We start from the raw sequence: 21,793 nt of genomic DNA, 5'->3' as shown, positions 1-21,793 counted from the left end.
ATTTCTACGCTTAAAAAACCAATGACAATTTATTTGTGAACTTTCCAAAGAAAAACTGGCTGATGAAGGCAATAATTTGGATAATACAATTTGTAACTGTAGTAAAACTGAAAAATCTTTAATCTATTCATGTATAAATATAATAAGTAATATTTTGCTTAATAATTGTGCTAAAATTCGTAATGATAATATTAGAAATGCAAATTTTAATGCATCAAAAGATAAAAGCAAAGTTACAGACAGATAACTAATAGCTTTAAACCCGTAGGTATTTAATTTTAAGATTTATGCTTTTTTGTAATTTTAAAATGTTTAAGATTTGCTTTTCTTTGCAATTGTGAAAACTTTCTGGTAGAATTAAATTTAAAAGTATCTGCAGGCATACTAAGAATTAAGATTCTTTAGTTGATTCTTATATTCATGTTATAATTATATTTTAATCACAATTACATAAAATTTTATGGTGATTACATTATATAAAAATATTCATTAAATTTTAGTTGATCAACCTATAAAAATTTACTTCCAATAGATATTTATATGAATTGCAATTGATAGATCTGTGAGTGATTTTCAAAAATAAAGTCGAAATTAACCTTTGCTAGTGATTAGCATTTAAGTCAAAATGTTGGATCTGTTACCTTAACTTATTATTAAATAACTTTTCTCTGAAATGCGTTAAAAGAATGACCGAGCAATATATTTTAAAACAATATCATAAGTAGGTTCACTGTCTATCATTTGCACCTTCGTTTGTAATTTTAAGCCAAATATTTTATTTTTAACTAATATTTTTCTTACAAGGTAACAAACTTTACAAAGTTTTGAAGAATTGATGCTTTTCTAAAATATGTCAATCCTAACAGTGTGTGTATATATATAAATAAGTATTTGTGTATTTATAGATATTTTTTATTAAGTGATAATTTCTTTAAAAACAGTGTTGAAACAACTTTATATATATCTACATATGTATATATCTACATATGTAAAGTATATGTATATAAAACTTGCTTTTAAAATAAGCCAGTCCATTGGAAGTTTTACACTTAACAGCTTTGAAGGTAAGGAAAAAGTTGTTAAAACATAGTTCTATGATTTGTGAAAATTTAAATATAAATGTTTAAAGATTCTGGCATTGCTAAGTACAGTTACTATGTTACAGAGTTTTAAAATTGTTCAAAACTTGGTGTTGGAAAATTTTAAAAATTAACGAAAAAGTTTTAAAAACATATATTCTTCACTTCAAGATAATAAGATAATGCGATTTAGATATAAATTTTCAAACTTCAGTAAATGCTGAGTATCTATTGTATTAATGAAAACTTTTACAACTCAAATTTGCACTATGGTGGTCCTTGGTAAATATTTTCTTCGTTGTTGAGTTTCACCTCCAAATTTAGTCTATGTATTCACTTTTTACATAAGTGCATTAGGTATTTATTTTTAAGCATTAAAATGATTTTTGCCTTCAAAAGTTAAATATAAATATCAATTGCTGGTGAACTCAAAAATAGCGTGAATTTTAAAAATCCACACAATAACTGCAAACTAAACAAATTATAAATTTTTGTCTATGTATTTTAAATTAATAAAATCTGCCTTATTGAAATTTTATTGTATAATTCTAAACAAAACTGAAAGCATTTTTAGTGGAGGCTTTGATGTGCTATTAATTTTTTACTTTAAATAAAATATAATTTTTGCTTGTAATAAAAAAAAAGCATTATTTCTTTACTTGTTTTATGTGATGATTTTATTGTCTATTTTTTAAAATTATTTTAGGATACCTTATTAAAATTTTATTGTTATAATTTTGGATAAAACAATGTTTTTAAGATATATACAATTTTAGTAAAGGATTTTTTATTTAATGACAATAAACACTTTACTGAGACTGAAATGTAGTGCTCTTTTTTGAAGTCTTTAATTAATGATTTTTGGGTACAATTGGTGATTGAGTGGTGATTTTGGGATTGCTTATGTTTACATTATTAGTAGATTAGATTGAAATATTTTAACAAATAAATTTCAAAAGCAAAAATATTTTTGATATAATTATGTGTAATATATCAAATTTATGTATAACATATGATAAAATTATGTGTTGTAAGCAATTTTTTTAATTAAAGTAATGCATTATTATGCTTATAATAACAAAGAAATTTGATTTTTATGAATTGAAGTGGTATATCTGCTAAATGCTGAATTAAATTTTCTTGATAATTGAAACACTGTTTCTTAACATTATTTTATAAATTCGTTTCAGCTGATAATTTTATTAAAATTGTATCAAATTAAAATGACGAAATCATTGAAAATAATAATAAAACTATTTGTAAATAAAAGTAAGCACATTTTCAATCATCCCTTAAAAAAATGTTTCTTATTTTGTCTTTCTAAAAATATGATAAATTCTTTGAAAAAATACCTCCTCAAATCAACAATCACCCACCGAGATTTAATTCTCTGCTAATGTTGAATTAAATTTTTTTGATAACTGAAACACTGTTTCTTAACATTATTTTATAAATTCATTTCAGTAGCATCTGATAATTTTATTAAAATTGTAGCAAATCAAAATAACAAAATCGTTGAAAATAACAATAATAAAACTATTTGTAAATAAAAGTAAGCACATTTTCAATCATCCCTTAAAAAATGTTTCATATTTTGCCTTGCTAAAAATATGTTAAATACTTTAAAAAAATGCCTTCTCAAATCAGCAATCACTCACCGCGATTTAACAAAATGAAAAAACTCATAAATCGACTCTATTCTTACGGAAGGAAGGGACCCGGCTGTTGACGTCACAGTGAGATGATTACGGCTTGTTCCCCTACTCTAGGAGGCTTTGGTAATGCCCCATTATGAGCAATTCCATGTTTTAAAATATATCACACACAAAAAGATTTTTAGGTAATTACTGTATATAAATGCTTCATAAAGTTGTATTTATTTAGTTTTTTCAATTTAATATTTGTCTTATATTTATAATTAACTATTATTATTTATATAATTGATTATAATCATTTATAAAACTTTTGCAAAATACAGTGTTCGGATATGTGGCTAACGGAAATGTCAATGAGATGAGGGATAACAAAATTCATTGTGGGTGAATACGAGATAGTGATTTAAATACTACATAAAAGAGTTTTTGGGAGTTGGAATCTATTGGTATCAAAGATAAGGGTATAAGTAGTGAGGAGGATATAAATTATGAAATGTTTAAAGAAAGAGTATGTATCAAAAATGGTAGGTATGAGTTTGAACATCCGTGGAAAAGAGATAGTGGTGAGTTGAGTGAGTAGTAGACCGCGAGATTTAAGGGACGGAAGTGACATCACAACAGAACGTCAAGGATTGCTAATTTCTGTCCGGGTAAGTGTCGGAAACTGGAAATCAGTTTATTTCTGCCCTGCTGGGTTTTAGTTTCGGTTTCTTTTTTTAATTTAGTTTTTTAAATGATATTTTCATTTATTAGTTTTTGAGGGCGACAACAGTTTTTAGTTATCATATGAAATACGTAATGGACTGCTTATTTCTCCCCTTTAGCTTATTTCTGCTCTACTATTAATTTCATTTTTTTATTATTGTTTTTTAAAAGGTTTCTATGTATTATTTCTGTATGGTGCCAACACTAATTAATATTATTTCACTTGTTTAGGGTGACAATACTTACTAGCTTTGTTATTAGGGAGAAATCGTACATTATGAAGTCATGAAAATGTTTATATTATAGTGGTGCCATCTATATGGGAATGTTAAGAATAAAATAACTTTAAATTTATTTAATTATTTAATATAAATATAAGGCTCAGGATCGAACTCAAGCCAGTCAAAAAGCATTCGTGGGTCAGTAGTTGGATATCTTAACCACTGACCTACAAATGCTTGGTAAGACATGTGTAAATAAGTTAAACCTTTGTATTCTAAGTACATGCATAAATTAAAACTGTTTGATATTGATATCTTTTAGTTTCATCGACATGTTTCCACTTATCAATTACTAAATAATTATTTCTGCCCTTCTTAATGCTATTATAACTTTCTCAGGGTGGAAACAGTACTGACCATGCACGCGTGTGTTAATGTTTGACGCGTTCCGTGTGATAACATCTACTGATTGCAGAGTGTAGCGAGTCATTCTGATATGATAAAACATGCTAGATTTTGGTCTATGACGTCTGTTGAATTCAGTTCCTTTCATTTGCATTGGTAAATAGTTTAGCATGTGACAGTTTAATATTTTAGATAGTGTAATAATTTATACAGTTTAATATTTTAGACAGATAGAGTGACTTAATTCCCCCCCCCCTCTTATATTAGTATTTCACTTGTTCTTCTGTTGTATCTCGATTAAGTTTTGAAAGTTTTTGATTCACCCGGTCGTTATGGACTGAATAATGAAGAGAAAACATGCTGAAACTCAAGTAAGTAGTAATCATTTCTTTGTAATTTACTATGCTTTTAAATTTATTGTTAATAGAATTGTTTTAATTTAACTTCTAGTACTAATTCGTTTTTAAGGAGAGCATGTGACTAAACTTAGTTTACTTTAAAAAATCTTTAATAATATTTGAATTAAAAGATGTTGTTCATTAAATTAACTTTAACACATAATTAAATTCTGTTAATATTAGTTACTCATTTAAAGCGTTATTATTCTTGGTGACTAAAAAAATGTTTCTTTTTATTCTATTAGGATGAACCAAAGAGGAAAGGTTTGTTCCAGGAGGGAAACTTTCCAGAGTATTACTATCCAATTGGTGAGGAATAATTCCTTTTGGCCAGCACGCACAACGGTAAAGCAGCCATTCATATACGTCGATTCAACAGATATGCAGATTCCTATTACCCTTCGACATATGGTATAACTCTACAGTCTGAACAATATAATGCTTGCTTCTGCCATGGTCCACCGATATGTATCTTCGGCTTTGCAGACACCAACATGGCTTTGGTAGAGATCCCTCCAGCTAATCCCCATGAAAAATTTTATGTGCTGATGAATAACGAGGGAAAGTAACTACTACTGGACGAATATACCTCCAGAAGTGGCCGCGTATATAAGCATCAGACGGAAATCAGTTTCAAACAGTGGAGAGAACTACAGAAGTGTCGAGATAGTGTGACATTCGGCTATATTAATTTAAAATACTGGTCCGTGGACTTTTTGAACATTTTTCACGAATATACCCAACAACAGTGTCCAGAAGTGCCAAATAATTCTGACATCAACGAAGCGGGTCCTGTTATGAAAGATTGCCTGAAAATTGTGTTGTATAAATGCATTGGACTGAAGAAAGGTCTTAAGTCAGTAGACAGGTCTGCTGACTTCTTTGACCAGGTTTTGTGCAGTGTTCACGATTTCAATGAATCTTGCTTGGACTTACATGTGAAGAATATTGCTCTGGATTTTAATAATGAAGTGAGTGAACGAAGGCTGTTTCGACAACCCCTTAAAGTCTTTTTGGGTGAAGCTTTTTTAAAAGAATTTAAATTAGATGCTTTATTTACTGCTGCTAAAAATGATTTTTGCAAATAAAACAACTTAAGTTCTAAAATATTTTGTTGTCATTTTTAATTTATGTGTCTTGTTATTATGCACGTCATCAGTTCTAAGTGCAGAAAGCCGAAGGGCCGACCATCAATGAAACGTGCTGCTGGACTAGCACACTATAAAAAATCATTAAATAAATCTTCAGAAGTTGGGACTTCCGAAATTTCACCGGAAATTGCCAGTAATTGTAGTTTGATTGATTCTAATCAACCTGCATATACAGTTATGGATGTGGAGTTCTCTCTTACCAGAAATGCCATGCAGACAGTGTGAGAATAAAACTCTGGATGTTTGCCTACGGTTTGCTTTCACAAATCAAGCTATTTTGCAAAACATGCCATTTTAATATGGACCATCATTTTCCAGTGCTCGAGAATCAACCAGCAGAAGTTTCAGTATCAACAACAAAGTAGTACAATCTTTTTTGTAAATTGGCAAGGGATATGCATCACTAGAAATATTTTCTTGCACTGACAGTAAAACATTTTCTAAATGTTTGTATAATTTAGTGTTATGTAACAAAGAGGCTAAATTTGAAATACTGAAAGCTTCTCATAACAAAATTAGGCGACATTATTATGTGGATGCTACTGATACACAAGATATTCCTGACATCTGCGTATCGTATGATGGCACCTTCTGATAGCTCAACGCGATTCTTTTCTGATAACAAAATCTCTCGTTTCAAAACTCAATTACCTATGCCAGTGGATTAAAGAGGTTAATGGAAAGTAGGCCTATCTGAAATCATATGTCCGCATTCTTGGCTGAACGTTAATGAAACTAATAATTATTTCGATACACGATTAGCAATGGTAATATCGCATCGACTGTTAAGCAAACGATTGATGGGGGGTGTTATGAATCAATGTTCGATATTGTATCAGCTATACAACTTGCTTTACCTAAAAATCAAAGTCGGTTTACAATAAATAACAGCAAAGCTACAAAACGAGTTAAAATAAATGCTGTTCAAGGTAGCAGCCTTCATTTAGAGAAGTTAGGCGAATTGTTAGTGTTCCAACGTGATACAATCATTACGGGTAACCAGGTAAGCGAATTTGTGGCTGTGTGGTCTAATTTTTCAGTTTTCTATGTGTACACAGATCTTTCTTCACTCCAAATTGTCGGAGATACACAAGCTCCTTTATTGCGGATCGATCGAATAGGACATGATGGTGAAACAAGCAGTCAGTATTATGATAGACCTTACTTACCCTTAACGAGACATTCATTTCAAACAATTCATATTGAACTCAGACTGAATTCATGTGATTTTGTTCCGTTTGAAAGAAGTAAAGTGATGGCAGTACTGCGTTTCTGAATGCGACAAATACTATAAATATTGAGTGTTTTTACAAAAATGTTTCATTTCAAGATTAGCTGTCAATATGAAAGTACCTAATGTTTGCTGCTCCAAAAAGTTGGAAGACCATTATGCTTCCCAAACGGGAAATGGTTTACCTTATTATTGAGGTGTGTCGTATCAAAAAGGCTATGGTCTGGGCGGCATATTTAGAGCAGCCAATGTAATACTTTGATTTTTCTTTTCAATTGATTTTGATTTTTCTTATTGATAAAATAAGTATCTTATTTTTAAGTTATTGATAATTAATGTTATGAAAAATGTCATATCTCGGGAAACTAGTTAAATCGGAACTGGTAAATTTAGCGAAAGAATTAGATGTAAATGAAAATAACACAGTTACAGAGATAAGAAATAAAATTTTTACGCAAGAAAATTATGACGAATATGACTAAAGAAATAGTTAATAGAATTTTAGAAGAAGAACGGGAAAAATCAGAATTACAACTTTTAAGAGAAAAGGTTTTAAGTCTAGAAAATAATGACAAAGATATATCCTATTTAGGTAAACTAGTAAAATCTGATTAAATTGTTTTGACAGATGAGTTAGGGATATTAGTAAGTGATACCAAACCAGTTTCCGAAATCAAGAAAAAAATAACATCAGATGAGAATTACAATGAGAGGTTAACCAAAGAAATTATAAGTCGTATGTTAGAAGAAAAGAAAGAAATGCAAGAACTACAAATTTTAAAAACTAAAATTGAAGAACTTGAACTCTATAGATTAAGTTTTCAAGGTAATGATGAAGAAAAATGTTCAAGTGTAAATTCATCTAACAAACATTTCTTTAATGAAATTGTCACAACCGTTTGATCCCAATAAAGATGAGATATTTTTGTATTTCGAAACTAAGGCCAAATTAGCTAATATTCCCGAAACTGAATATGTTATATATTTATTGAATATACTACCCCATGATATTGTTAACCAAGTTACACGGGAACGGGGTGAATTGGCTCATGATTATTGACATATTAATACCTTATTATTAAAAAGGTATAAACTTAATCCAGAGCAATTAAAATTTAAATTCTTTAAAACTCAAAAAATCTCAAGATTCTTGGCGCGATTTTTGCAATGAAATATCTGCATACTTTAATGATGAGCTTAAGATAGAATCATTTGAAGAATTAAAGGAACTAATTATTGCTAACCAAATAAAAGCTAGAGTACCAAATGAAGTAAAGCAACATATTCTTGATACATGGAATTTTATGAATAGTTCTTTGAGTTTAGCTGAAAAACTAGATGAATTTGAATCTTTAAGAATCGGTATTAATAAACAGACATGAACAAAACCAAAACAATTTTCTCCTACTTTGCAGAGACGCGCTGCAAATAATGCACCACAAGTAAAAAGAAATTTTTCAAATAATTATCAGAGTGGCCCCGGACAGTTCCGACTTCAGACTGATCAACAGCATTATATGGGAAGAAATTATAATCACCCATATAGAGCTGGTTTCAATCAGTATAGTAATTATTCTAAGTATAATAGTAATGAAATAAAAAAAACCAACTGAAAAAATTCACCACGGAACTGTTTCTGATAAATCTTCCAGGAACAAATATGACAAAAAGAATGAAAATGTTAATGATAATCCCTCTCAAAACAAATGTGACAAAAATTTTGAAAATGGTGTTAATAAACAATGACACTTAAATTCTTTATATTTTTGTGATATGATTATGTCGGCAACTGATGGCTCAAAAATTGAAATTCCGGCACTTTGTGATATTGGAGGAACAATATCAATTGTTCCATCAAAATTAATAAATATAGAAAAATTGAAGAAAATATAAGGTGCCATTGCAACAAACACAATTCACGATTTTGACTTAATTGAAATCGATGTTTGTATCGGTAAATTGACAAATTAAACTAAAATGTACAGCATTAATACGAATTTGGCTTATTGCTTGCTATCACTACCCGACATGTACTTATTTAATATTAAAATAGATTTTGATAAATCTATAGTTGTTCAAGGCGAAAATGAGCTCAAATGCTCAAAAAATATTGTAACTCATTCAAAATGTTTGTGTCTCTGTGTAGTTAAGGATAGTCTTTGCTCATCACCAATCAGCCAACATTCTAAATAACTTGAATCTGTGGATTGTAACTCACCACAGGAAATAGTAGATAAGAGACTGTCTTTATTAAGACAAAAGTATAATGATATTTTTAGTGAGGATAGGCATGATGTTGGACTTATAAGATTAGAGCCTTAGAAGGTTATTCTTACTTCTGAATTACCAATATCTTTACGTCCATATCGTTGCGGTCCTCAATATAATTTAGAGATTGAGACACAAATTTAAAAGTTGTTAGAAAATGATACAATTAAACCTTCACATAGTCCCTATTCAGCTCCTGCAACAATGGTGGTAACTAAAAAAGATGAGGGAAAAAGAAATAGATTTTAGACGTTTAAATTTTATAACAAAATCAGATACTGAACCAATTCCTCGAATTGATGATGTTCTTGATGACTTAACGAATGCAAAATATTATTCTAAAGTTGATTTATGTTCAAGTTTTTGGTATTTAAAAATTAGAGATTGTGAGACTGAAAAATTTGCGATGACCACTACTTAACTTAAGACTATTTGACAAATTTACCAATTACAAATGTTTCCTTAAACTAATTTCTTATTGTGTTAAAATATTAGTATACTACTAGTCTAATTTTCCTAAAAGAACTTAAGCTCGTTTGACAATTATATCGGACTAAACTAATTTTAGACTATGTTATGTTTAAAAATCTATTTTGTGCATGTTTTACAATTACAATCTTCACTCTTGAGATGATTTTATAAATATACTTTATTAAGTTCATTGATTTTGGTATTTCCGCCGAAGAGTTGAATGAAATTTGCAATGCAGTAGAAATGACTCAAGTGTGGGCTGATCCAGTTCAACTTTGAACCGACGCAAACAGTGTCACCTCAGATGGAAAGATCTACTCTGCTATTGCAGCCTGAGATGCCAACTGCCGGACCTTTATCACCCTTTGTTGAACCATCATTGTCTACTACAGGACCATCATTACCTATTGCGGATCCATCGAAAGGAAAAACGCTGTGGCAAAAAAGTCTCACCTTCAAATTTTGTAAGTTGACAGTATTTAATTTAAATGTATTCTGAAGTTTTGTTTAAAATGTATTCGTTTAAAATTAATTTTATGCAAAAACTTGTTTGAGAAAAAGTATCTTAAATCATATTCTTAAAAACTAATGTATTCTAAAACTGTTTAAGTTTCATTCACATTTGTTAAAACTTATTTCACATATAAACTTATTTGTGAAAAATTATCCTAAATTAAATTCGCTTAAACTAATGTATTCTAAAACTATTCAATCACATTCGTTAACATTTCTTCAATGCATAAACTTATTTGTGAAAAAGTATCTTAAATTAAATTTTCTTTAAACTAATTACTAATGTAATCTAAAACTATTTTAGTTTCAATCATATTGATTAAAATTTCGTTAGTGTATAAATCATAATTTGTTTTATTTTAAGTTTGTCCTATCTGCTGTAAATTTTTCAGCCGGAAGTACAATTATATACAACACAGTAAAATTTTCATGAAGAAATTAAGGATTTTAATTGTCCTCAATGTAACAAGTCCTTCTCGCGGAAATATAACATGAACCAGCATGTGAAAAATAAAGTTTGCACAACTAAGAATGTAAGTATAATTTCATACAGGTTCACCAATGTGATCAATGTCCTTCGAAATTTTCCAATAAATCCGAACTGCTTGCTCACACAAGGTTGCTTCATTTTAAAAGGAAGTTGAGTAAGGAATCATCATCCAAAAGAGTTTCTCCATCACCGGCGTTAGGGGTTTTCTCATCCTCATTTTTAACTCCTAGCGAAGACTCCATGTTTGACTTCAATTTATTCTTCGACGAGATGCGCCCGAAACTGAACGAAAAACTGAGAGGTGAAGTTCGAGAAAAGGGGAACATTAAATTCTACCTAGTGGTAAAGACCTTGTGCAGTAGAAAAAACTCAGAGGGGATACCTGAGTACGCAACCCCCTGCTTTAGAAGCAACTGATACATCCAGTTGTTAGAAAATGGTCTGGAGGTATATATAAAAACTGGTTTTCTAGAAATTCATGGTGCTTTTGAAACATTTTGCAACAATGGTTCAGGTTGGATGCTCAAATTTATTGATTTTATGGAAGTATCCAGTGATAAATATTGCCCGTTAAGCGCAAGCAGTTATATTCCATTTCCCACTAAAATTTTAAGTAAAAAAGCAGTTAAATATTCAAAATTTAGATCAAAAATATCTCGTATGGTGTCTTTTGGCTTTTCGAATGAATATTCATAAATCTCAAAATCCACGAGTTAATATTTGATTCGAATGCTAAATAATGGTTAACTTGGGCAATTGTAGCTTGCCAGTACCCATATTCCAAATTCCTAAAATCGAGACACTCAATAACATTCGAATTAACGTTTTTGGGTATGACGAGGTAATATTTCCACTGTATATTTCCAAGCGTGAAGATGTTGAATGCTGCAACTTATTTTTATTTCAAATGAAACGCAAAATCATTATTGCCTCATTCGAAATTTCTCTCGTCTGATGGGTGATGCCACTAAACATAATCCTAAAAGCTTCTATTGCTATCGATGTCTTCATCGATTTGCAGTAGAAGAGACCCTTAAAAAACACTTAACTTTTTGTAAACATAATTCCCCTCAAAATATTAAAATGCCTGATGATAAAAATAAAATTGTATCTTTTCATAATATTAATTTTCAGCATCCCATTCCCTATATAATTTACGCAGATTTTGAGTCTCTCATTGAGAAAATTGATAGTTGTCAACCTAATCCTTTAGTCTCATATACTGAGAAAATATCAATTCATACACCCTGCGATTATGCTTACGTAATCGTAGGACCTGATTCTGCAGACCACTTTTTGTAAAACATACTAAGGGAAAAGGAGGAGTTGGCAACTAAATTAACAACAATAGTCCCGTCCCCATGGGCTTCACCCCAGAAGACGAGGAGGCCTTTCGTTCTGCCGTGAATTGCGGAGAGTGTGATCAACCCCTTGGTGATGACAGAGTTCGAGATCAAGACCATCTCACAGGAGCTAGACGTGCACCCCTTCATCGTTCTCGTAACTTTGGAATTTTTCATAATTTAAAGCATTACGATGCTCATCTCATTTTCATCAAAGTTTGGGGGAAATTAAAAATCATAGTTTTAATGTAATGGCCAACAATATGGAAACATATTTCTTTCAGCATTGACAAATTTTATAACAAAATTAGTTTCTTTAAATTTCGTTGACAGTTTCCAATTTATGAATACGTCATTGGAAAAATTAGTATCCAAATTTAAGATTCGATAATTTTAAAAGAAAATATTAATCATCCTTCTCTAAGTCTACTTCTAAGGAAGGGTATATATCCATACAAGTATATGTCCTCCTTTGATACGTTGGAGGAAGATACGCTGTCCCCTATAACTGAATTTTACAGTTCTCTTACTGGGGAAAGTGTATCTGATGAGGACTATCAACATGCCAAAACGGTTTGAAAATCTTTTAATTTAACTTCTTTGGGGGAATATCATGATTTATACGTACAATGTGATGTGCTACAGTTGGCTGATGTCTTTCAACATTTTAGACGCCTGGCAACACTATGGGTTGGATTGCGGTCATGTCATGACATCACCTGGTTTAGCATGGCAGGCTTCTCTTAAAATGACGAAACAGCCTCTCGAATTATTCACAGACATTAACATGCACTTGTTTATCGAACGTGGTATTCGAGGAGGTGTTTCCATGATAAGTCACCGTCACTCTGTAGCAAATCATGCCCTTATTCCAAATTATAACGCGGAGGAGGAGTCGAAACATATAATATATTTGGACACAAATAATTTGTATGGGTGGGCAATGTCCCAGTATTTACCATACGGTAACTTTGAATGGGTTACACCTTCTGATACTTTAGTTGATCACATTTTCAATTTAAAGGACAATAGTGAAGATGGGTACGTGTTAGAAGTAGACTTAGAGTACCCCCCCCCTCACTTGCATGATATTCACAATGATTACCCTTTGGCTCCTGAAAAGATGAGTATTACGGCTGAGCATCTATCACCGTTTGCAACCGGGATGTTAAACGGTGTAAAATATACTTCTTGCACTAAACTAGTTCCAAATTTAAATAATAAGGAAAATTACATCACTTACCATAAAAATTTACAACTTTACATATCTTTAGGTTTGAATTTAGTTCGCGTTCATAAAAATGCCTGGATTTTCTTCCAAAAACGTGTTTCTTTTCTTTCTGTTTTGAACCTCAACCTAACATTATAAAGTATGTCATAGTCAATGAAAAATTAACAGTGGATTGTTTTTTTAAAAATGTAAAGTTAATGTGATTTTTCTATGCCCTATACTTTAACCTCAATAAATGATTCGCTACAAATTTTGGATGTATTTAAAAATACAAACTATATTTTAGCTCTAAAGATATTATTGATTCAGTAAAAATTTTACTTACTAAGTTAAAACCTCTATTGCTCGCAGATTAAAATTCAGTCATTGAGTTTTTATCTGAAGAAATTTCATTGATTACTGCTGACAAAAATACATTGCGTCATAGTTAAAATTTACTAATATTTTGTAGTTTAGTTGATTCTATTTCACCTCAATGTTTTACAGTTATTAGAAATTCTAACCACTTAATTTTGCTTCATTCATCAACTATAGAACGACTTTGTTCATCATTTAGCATGAATCCTAAAGATAAACAATTTGATGAAAATTTTTTGCTTTATGCTAAACAAAAAATTAAATGTTTAGTTGAACACCAAACAATTGTTTCCTTAATGATGGATGAGATTCATTTAAAACAAAATTATGATTACAAAGCTGGTAATATTGTTGGAAAATCTATCAACAATGATAAAGCAGCTAATTCTGCTAATGTTTTTATGTTGCAAAGTTATGTGTAACTTCGGATAATAATTCTTTGAATGGTAAAGCAATGTCATATTTTTCTACCTCATCTAAGTTTTGTTTATGCCCACCCAGCAGATCCACAAGGATCATTATTCTTTTTATTTGATCCTGTACACCTTTTTAAATGTTAAAGAAATAATTGGCCTAAGCAAAAAAAAAATGGTCAAAAAATGTATTTTTTTAGACGTTTTAGATTTTTCTGAAACGAAAACAGCCTCTTTTAAAACTCCTATAAATATACATTCTTTGAAAGAATGTATATTTTTAATGCGATTAAATTATGTTGATTAAATTTGAGTATGGAATCACCGTTAAGGTTAAAGACAGAATGTGAAACATGTTTCACAAATATTTAACGATCATGTCATTTCAGGTTTAAGAACTCTTTGTGAGCAAACTAATGACCTTAGTTGTTCAGACACAGGCGATAATATACAAATTATTTTAAATTGGTGGAAAATAATGAACGTAAAAAATCCAAATAAAGGTGTTCATCAAAGAGATACATTTTCTGAATTAATATCAAATATTGGTAATGATGAAAGAATTATTTTCCTCAAAACCTTTCTTAATTGGTTAAATGCATGGAAAACAGCAAATCATTCTTCAAGATTTTTATCTAAAGAGACATTTACTGCTTTGTTTCATACTACTACAGCTGTTATCAAAATATTGTTTTGAAAATTTAAATTTCAGATACTTTCTCAAGGGGAAAATACAAACTGATGCTATTGAACGTGTTTTGGAAAATTTCGGGTGGCAATATAATATTTCAATAAGACAAGTTTTTTGGAAACTGAAAGCAAATTGAGATTACAATCTTTTGGCCCGTTAAAAATTAAATCATCTTCTTTTGGTGAAATAAATATCAATTTGGTAGAAACTGATAATGCAGAAAATGAGGTAGAAAATGAAATATTAAAGTTTGGTAAAGAAATTTAAGAAGATGATTTAATGCCATTAGATTGTATTTTGCCTGTGCTTACTTATATAGCTAGTTTTTGCTGCTATTGTTATTTAAAACGTAAAAATTGTTCATCTTGTGAGAAATCTATCATATTCACAGATATCGAAGAGAAATTTAATGTTACAGATAATGCTGAAAACTCTTACATTCAAACATTAGACAGAGGTTGTTTGGAGTTAGACAGAGGTTGTTAGAGGTAATTCCCACTATACCCTAAGCATAAAATTTTTGATACAATCTGGCACGCATACGTGGTAGTTCAAAAATTAGTTTCTGAAGAGTTTCAAAGCTCATTTCTACAATGTATAATCATAAAGCTTCTGCTATTGAAACTACTATTAATGTTTTGGAAAGAAAGAAAATATTCCTAAATGACAATCAATGGTCTGCTCACCATCCCAGTTTCATAGTTAAATTTTTTGTAACCGGAGTCGGGGACAACCCTGTTTATCCTAGGATTTTCCAACCTGAAGGTGGGGTAGAGGGGGTAACAATAGATATGATCCATCAATGTGTCAAAGTATTGTTATGAATAGATCTTTGAAGTGGGGACTCTTCAATTTTAACAAATGTCCATCACCAAACATTTGGCGAATGAAACATCTCTTTAGCAACCCCTAAAGATTATACCTACTTGTGTTGTCAATATAGTATTTTTAGCAATCAAGATCGAGATATTTCTTCATAATTCAAAATTTGGAGAAAAAAAATCCTGGAACATAAAAAGTACCTCCATTATTTTCATGGAGAATTGTAGAACAAGACAGCTAGGTCTTGTATCAGAAAAGAAAACTGGTGTAGAGCAAGGCTTTCCCGAAATGAGCAATACGAGGGTGTCCTTAATACACATATGCACCCCCCAGACACATCAAGGATAAAAAAAATTATCTTTTGTCAACGACTTAAAAAATAATGTAAAGGAAAATCCAGTCCAGCCTCTACAACAACTTTATAGGTAAGTTTATTTTTCCTACTTTTTATCATGTATTCAGAAATTTATATCGTGATTTAAACCATTTTTGCTTTTAATTACTTTATTCTCATTAGCGATAATTATTCAGTGCTTCACATATATTATTTAATTAGATTTTTTTTTCAAATAAAAAGAACCATTTTTGCTAACCCTGATAGCTCATTTCACAAACTTATTAAACTAATTGCAAGGAAATCACTTCTATCTATTATTTCAAGCTACAAATTAAAAATACAAATGTACTTAAACTATAAGATTTAAAAAGAATTATGTTTTTAAAAGTTATTTTAAGTAAATGTATTTTATCACGGGAACCAATTTTCAATATTTTTGTTTAAAAAAAATAAGCATAAATATTATTTTTATATGTTTGTTTACCTCATAATTTTTATCTATATTTTGAAAAATAAATAAGTGTTTCTAAGTAAAATACTTTTATTTTTTAGGCAAGCTATGTGTACTGCAGTTTCTGATTCAGAAACTGCAGCAGTATTGCCAACATTTGACAATCCCTCCGGAATGAAAGAAAGACCAAATCTGCTACAATCTGTGTTTGAAATCGTTATTGAGGGCAGGTGGAATCAAACCAGAAATGGAAGAGGCTTTTTAATGATTGATGACACAAAAGATTCAAATAGATTATTGGTATTGCATTTTTTTCTATTGAGTCTTACAATATGTAAATTAAAACAATAATAAACTCTCACTTAAACATATTTTAGGTTTTCTGCACAGAAGAGGGTTTGAGATATATGTGTTTAAGTCCAAGATTATTCATCGATGGGACTTTCAAAACTGTACCCAAACTGTTTGTACAACTCTACACTATTCACGAATGTATCATGGGGAGATATTATCCATTTGCCTACTGCTTCCTCATGAACAAGGAGAAAACTACATATGTCCTCCTTTTCGACGGGAAAGCCTTGCTTCTAGGCATGAGTTTGAATCCAAATTCAGAGCTGATAGACCACAGATTTTCAGGCACGGGATTCAACTGGAAGAAAGTCAGTTGTTGGAGTTTGCCAAACATGTCTTTTAGCTCCTAAGATGGTGCGGAGAAAATCCTGTAAAACGTGTGGAAACCGAGTTTGTGATGAGCATTCAATTTCAATATGTCAATGTAAATCATGTGCTGAAACGTAATTTTTTATACAGTTATATTTGTCAAGATAATAATAATAATAGCAATAAACTATAATATGTGCGGAAAAATATTGTTTTCTATAATTATATTTGTATCGATAATAATAATTATTATTATTATATTTGTCGTGATAATAGTCGGATAGATGTTACATGTAGATGAGAGACTAATGGGTACCTGCAACCAAACATAAATTCAAATCTTAATTGAAATAAATAAAACAGGAGGTAACCAAAATAACCATAACTACGTTAATTCAAATTCAAATTGGAACAGCGCACAAGGCATTTAAAACCAAATTCAAATCTTATAAACAAGTAATAATATAAATTTACTCAAAAAATTATATAAATATAATTAAAAGAAAATTAAATAAAGTTGTGTGTTTACAGAGCAGCACTTCATCAGGGGACACACTGTCTGTAAACACACAGGAGCCTTTCTGTTGTTAGTGGCAAAGCCAAAACTAACAGTGCCCCGAGGCCCCTAATGAAAATGCAAGCATAAAGAATAATAATAATAATTACCACATTAAATAAATATCTACCATAACCTGGTCATTGAGTAATGGTATAAGAAAGTTTACAGCAACAAAATCCAACCATAAATTTTCCGAAAAAATATTACATTTATATGTTTCAGTTCAGATTCATGTAAATAACGATTTTGCCGAGGCTTAATTAGAAATGATAAAAATTACGATGACTCTCGCAAAAAGGTACCCGGTCATTGACGCTAGGGTTAAAGATTAAAAATCCTTACTAGACTAAAAATCTCAAACAAATATGATTATTTTGAAAAATTATTGACTAACTTATGCTTTGAATACAACGTTCAAATATATTAATATATATATATATATTGATATTAAGCTATTAGGAATTGTTCAACACTCCATTATCCAAATTGTTCTAGAAAGTTTTAAGACTTTACGATCTGAATAAAATAGTTTTGAAATGAAAAATATTATATATATATATATATAGTTGAACGTTTGCCATTTTTAAAAAAAGTATGGTGTATGTATATTGTTTCAAAAAAAAAAAAATAATGACGCGATCTTTTTTTCTTTGATGGGGTTACGACGCCTGAATTGCTTGAAACTTTTCGAATTTTTATTGTTTGTTTGTTTAGAATTATTGGCGCAAAAGCCACTTTTGGCCATACCGCACCTACAACTTGTTTTATAAGAAACATTCTGCTATAAGTTAAAACTAGATTGATTTGTAAAAACCAATGTTCCTTAGATAGTTAAAAATGTTATTGTGTGGTTATCTCCAATTAATAAAGTCATTGTTGGATTAAAGCAACCAAAATGGCGTTCTCTGTGTTTTAAATTTGTTACACTTGATTAAAATATGTTTAATAGTGAGCGGTTCCCTACAATGAGAACATTCGGGTGCAGGTTCGTTTAATAAAAGATGTTTATGAGTTATTCGAGAGTGACCAATGCGCAAGCGATTTAATATTACTTCTTGCTTTCCACTTATGTTTAGACTTTTATAAGATTCTATAGAAGGTTTAATGTCGTGTAATTTATTACTTATTTCATTTTCCCAATCATTTTGCCAGTGTAAATACTGTTTATTGTCAATCGCATTTTTGATATCTGTGTAAGTAAGTGGGTTGTTTGTTATATTGTTAGTTGACTTAGCTACGTAATCTGCTGTTTCATTACCTGAAATGCCAGCATGGCCTGGTACCCAACAGAAGATTAATTCATATTCTTTTAGGAGTAAAGTGGTGTATAAGTTTAAAATATTATTTATAATGGAATGTGAATTTATTTCTTTATTTTGTAAGGCAACGAGGCAACTTTTTGAATCAGAGTATATTAACCATTTTTTAATACTTTGAGAGGAAATATATTGGAGAGCCAGATAAATTGCATGGCATTCAGATGTAAATACGGAGCATTGCGAATGTAATTTTTCAGATATTGTAGAGATAGGGGTAACAGCAGCGCTTGCAACATGGTCATGGCTTTTAGAGCCATCTGTAAAAATGGGATTAAAATCTCTATATTGTTCTCGGTGTGCATTAAAAATTTGTAGGTAAATGTTAACAGCAGTTTGTGCTTTTGTCAAATTGTTAAAAATATCAATAGTTTGGAAGGAAATGGCTTCCCATGGTGGTCTTACTTTATATGCAGGTAAAATACTAAAATCCTCTAGGTTTAAGGCAGATAAAAGCTTTCTTACTCTCAAACCAAAAGTCGGTATTGCAGAGGGTCTGTTGCTAAACAATCTTTCATAAAATGGAGTTATAACATGAGAAAACATGGGATGTGTATGATTGCTTTTGATGTGAAAATAGTATCTCAATGTTAACTTATTCCGTCGCTGAGCAAGAGTTGGTTCATGATATAGAACGTTTAGACTTTTTATGGGTGATGTGCGAAATGCTCCTGTTGCTATGCATATGCCGGAATTATGGATAGTGTCAAGATATTTAAGAACAGATTTTCTGGCTGATCCATAGACAACGCTACCATAGTCAAGTTTAGATCGAATGATACATTTGTAAATTTTGAGCATAGCACCTGTATCTGCACCCCAAGAAGAGTTTGTCAAAACTTTAAGTAAATTTAATTTTAGTCCACAGGTTTTTCTTAAGTGTTTAATATGAGATGCAAAAGTGAGTTTAGAGTCCAAGATCAAACCAAGAAATTTTGTTTCGCTTAAAACGAGAATACGGAAGTTCTTGAGATATACTTCAGGATCGGGATGGATCCCTCGTCGTCGACAAAAGTGTATACTCGTTGTCTTAGTTGTTGAAAAATTAAAACCATTTAATTCAGCCCATAGGGATAATTTATTAATAGCGAGCTGCAATTGTCTTTCGACAGTGTGCATATGAGACGCTTTACATGAGATTCGCAGATCATCAACAAATAACCTGCCGTCCACTGTAGATGGTAATGTAGTTAAAATATCGTTAATTTTTATAAGAAATAAGGTTACGCTAATGACACTACCTTGAGGAACACCTTCTTCTTGATTAAAGGTGTCAGATAAAGTGTTATTCATTCTAACTTGAAATGTCCTGTTTGTTAAAAAGTCTTTAATAAAATAAAACATGTTTCCATTAATGTTATAATTTAAAAGGTCCCTTAAAATGCCATATCTCCACGTTCGATCGTACGCTTTCTCAATATCAAAAAATATTGTCACAAGATGTTGCCTTTTTAAAAATGCTTCACGTATATCAGTTTCTAAAAGCATTAGATTGTCAATAGTTGAATTACATTTGCGAAATCCGCTTTGTCTCTTCGATAATATGCAACGAGATAGAAGTTTACAAAGACAACTAGTACGAGCGATTGGTCGGTAATTAGTAGGATGTATAGGGTCCTTACCTGGTTTAGGAATGGCAACTATATATGATCTTCTCCATATTGATGGGAATTGTCTATTCAGCCAAACTCTATTAAACAGTTTTAAAATTATTTCCAAATGCGTATCAGAGAGATGTTTAAACATACTATTGTGAATTTTGTCGGGCCCTGGAGATGTTTCCTTACATTTATTAATAGCAGATTTTAATTCAGTTATTGTTAGAGGAGAATTGTAATCATTATGAGGTTCAACAGATGGTTTAAATAAATTTTTTTCAGTTAGAGTTTTGTATTTTTGGAAAGTTTGAGAGTAATTTTCTGTACTAGATGCTCGAGAAAAGTTTTCAGCTAAAGTATTTACTATTTCTTTAATCTCTGTGATTTTATTTCCATTCACTTCAAGATGCGTAATAGGTAAAGGGTTGTAGTGTCCAGATATTTTTTTTATTTTAGTCCAAATTTCTTTTGCTTTCGTATTGTTATTTATGGTACTTATATATTTAATCCAAGATTCTCTTTGGCTGTGCCTTCTAGTTCTCCTTGCAAGTGCACGGGATTTTTTGAACAGAATTAAATTTTCAACAGTTGGGTTTCTACGGAATATTCTCCAGGCTCGTCTTTGTGCTTTATGTGTTTGTCTGCATTCTTCGTTCCACCATGGTTTTGGGTATTTAGGTAAATTATTTGAAGTACGTGGAATGGAATTTTCAGATGCGGATATTAGAGAATTTGTAATATGTTGTGCAGCTTCTTCAATATTACCATTATAAACAATTTCTTCGTCGAATGCTAGGGACTCTTGAAAAAGTGTCCAGTTTGCTAAGTGTGTTAGCAGTCTAGGGGAGTGCACTGTATTCGTATTTCCAGGTTTCAAAATATTGATGATTAGTGAAAAATGGTCGCTATGATAAAGGTCATTCCAAACAAAAAATTGTAATAAGGTATAAATGCATGGTGAACACAGTGTCAAATCAATGGAATGGAATGTACGAGATGGAAAGTGGAAATGTGTTTTTTCATCAATATTTTGTATACAGAGTTGGTGGTCGTCTATTAATGTTTCTATTTGATTCCCGCGAGAATTTGTGTTATCACTTCCCCAAGTTATGCTATGCCCATTTAGATCACCTGTGATTATAAATGGTTGCGGTAGTTCAGCTATTAGTTTGTTTAGATCTGATTGCAATATTGATTGGTTTGGTGGAAGGTACAGACTGCATATTGTGATGTGTTTTGATTGAAATGTAACTTGTGCTGCTACTGCTTGCAAGGTAGTTGTCAATAGAACAGGTGAAAATGGATAACTTTTTGAAATCAAGAGAGATACACCTCCGCATGCCTTATTTCCATCAATAAAATCTTTCCTTAGATGAGAATATCTTTGTACATTAGCTTTGTGGTTAGGTTTCAAAAATGTTTCCT

The 21,793-nt window shown here is 30.7% G+C and overlaps 1 protein-coding gene across 1 annotated transcript; it reads right to left on the bottom strand.

Annotated features, from left to right (window-relative positions):
- Positions 1–1,700: 1,700 nt before the first annotated feature.
- Positions 1,701–20,516, bottom strand: LOC147802972 (uncharacterized). The gene is made up of 2 exons (XM_087153932.1): positions 17,588–20,516; positions 1,701–17,211 (listed from the first exon to the last, which is right to left on the bottom strand). Exon 1 carries the CDS (start codon positions 20,514–20,516, stop codon positions 18,336–18,338), a length of 2,181 nt encoding a protein of 726 aa, XP_087010058.1. The 3' UTR covers positions 1,701–17,211; positions 17,588–18,335.
- Positions 20,517–21,793: the final 1,277 nt, after the last annotated feature.

This window comes from Parasteatoda tepidariorum, chromosome 10 (assembly GCF_982258835.1).
Source record: "Parasteatoda tepidariorum strain Cologne lab strain chromosome 10, Ptep-v5.0, whole genome shotgun sequence".
In the NCBI taxonomy this organism is placed as follows: Eukaryota; Metazoa; Arthropoda; class Arachnida; order Araneae; family Theridiidae; genus Parasteatoda; species Parasteatoda tepidariorum.
The sequence above is the reverse complement of the archived record's forward strand: the minus strand, read 5'-3'. Positions and strand labels throughout refer to the sequence as shown.

Bases quoted from the DNA above. Each gene is read 5' to 3' on its own strand.
- LOC147802972 (XM_087153932.1), bottom strand. From the start codon at position 20,516: ATGTTTAAACATCTCTCTGATACGCATTTGGAAATAATTTTAAAACTG.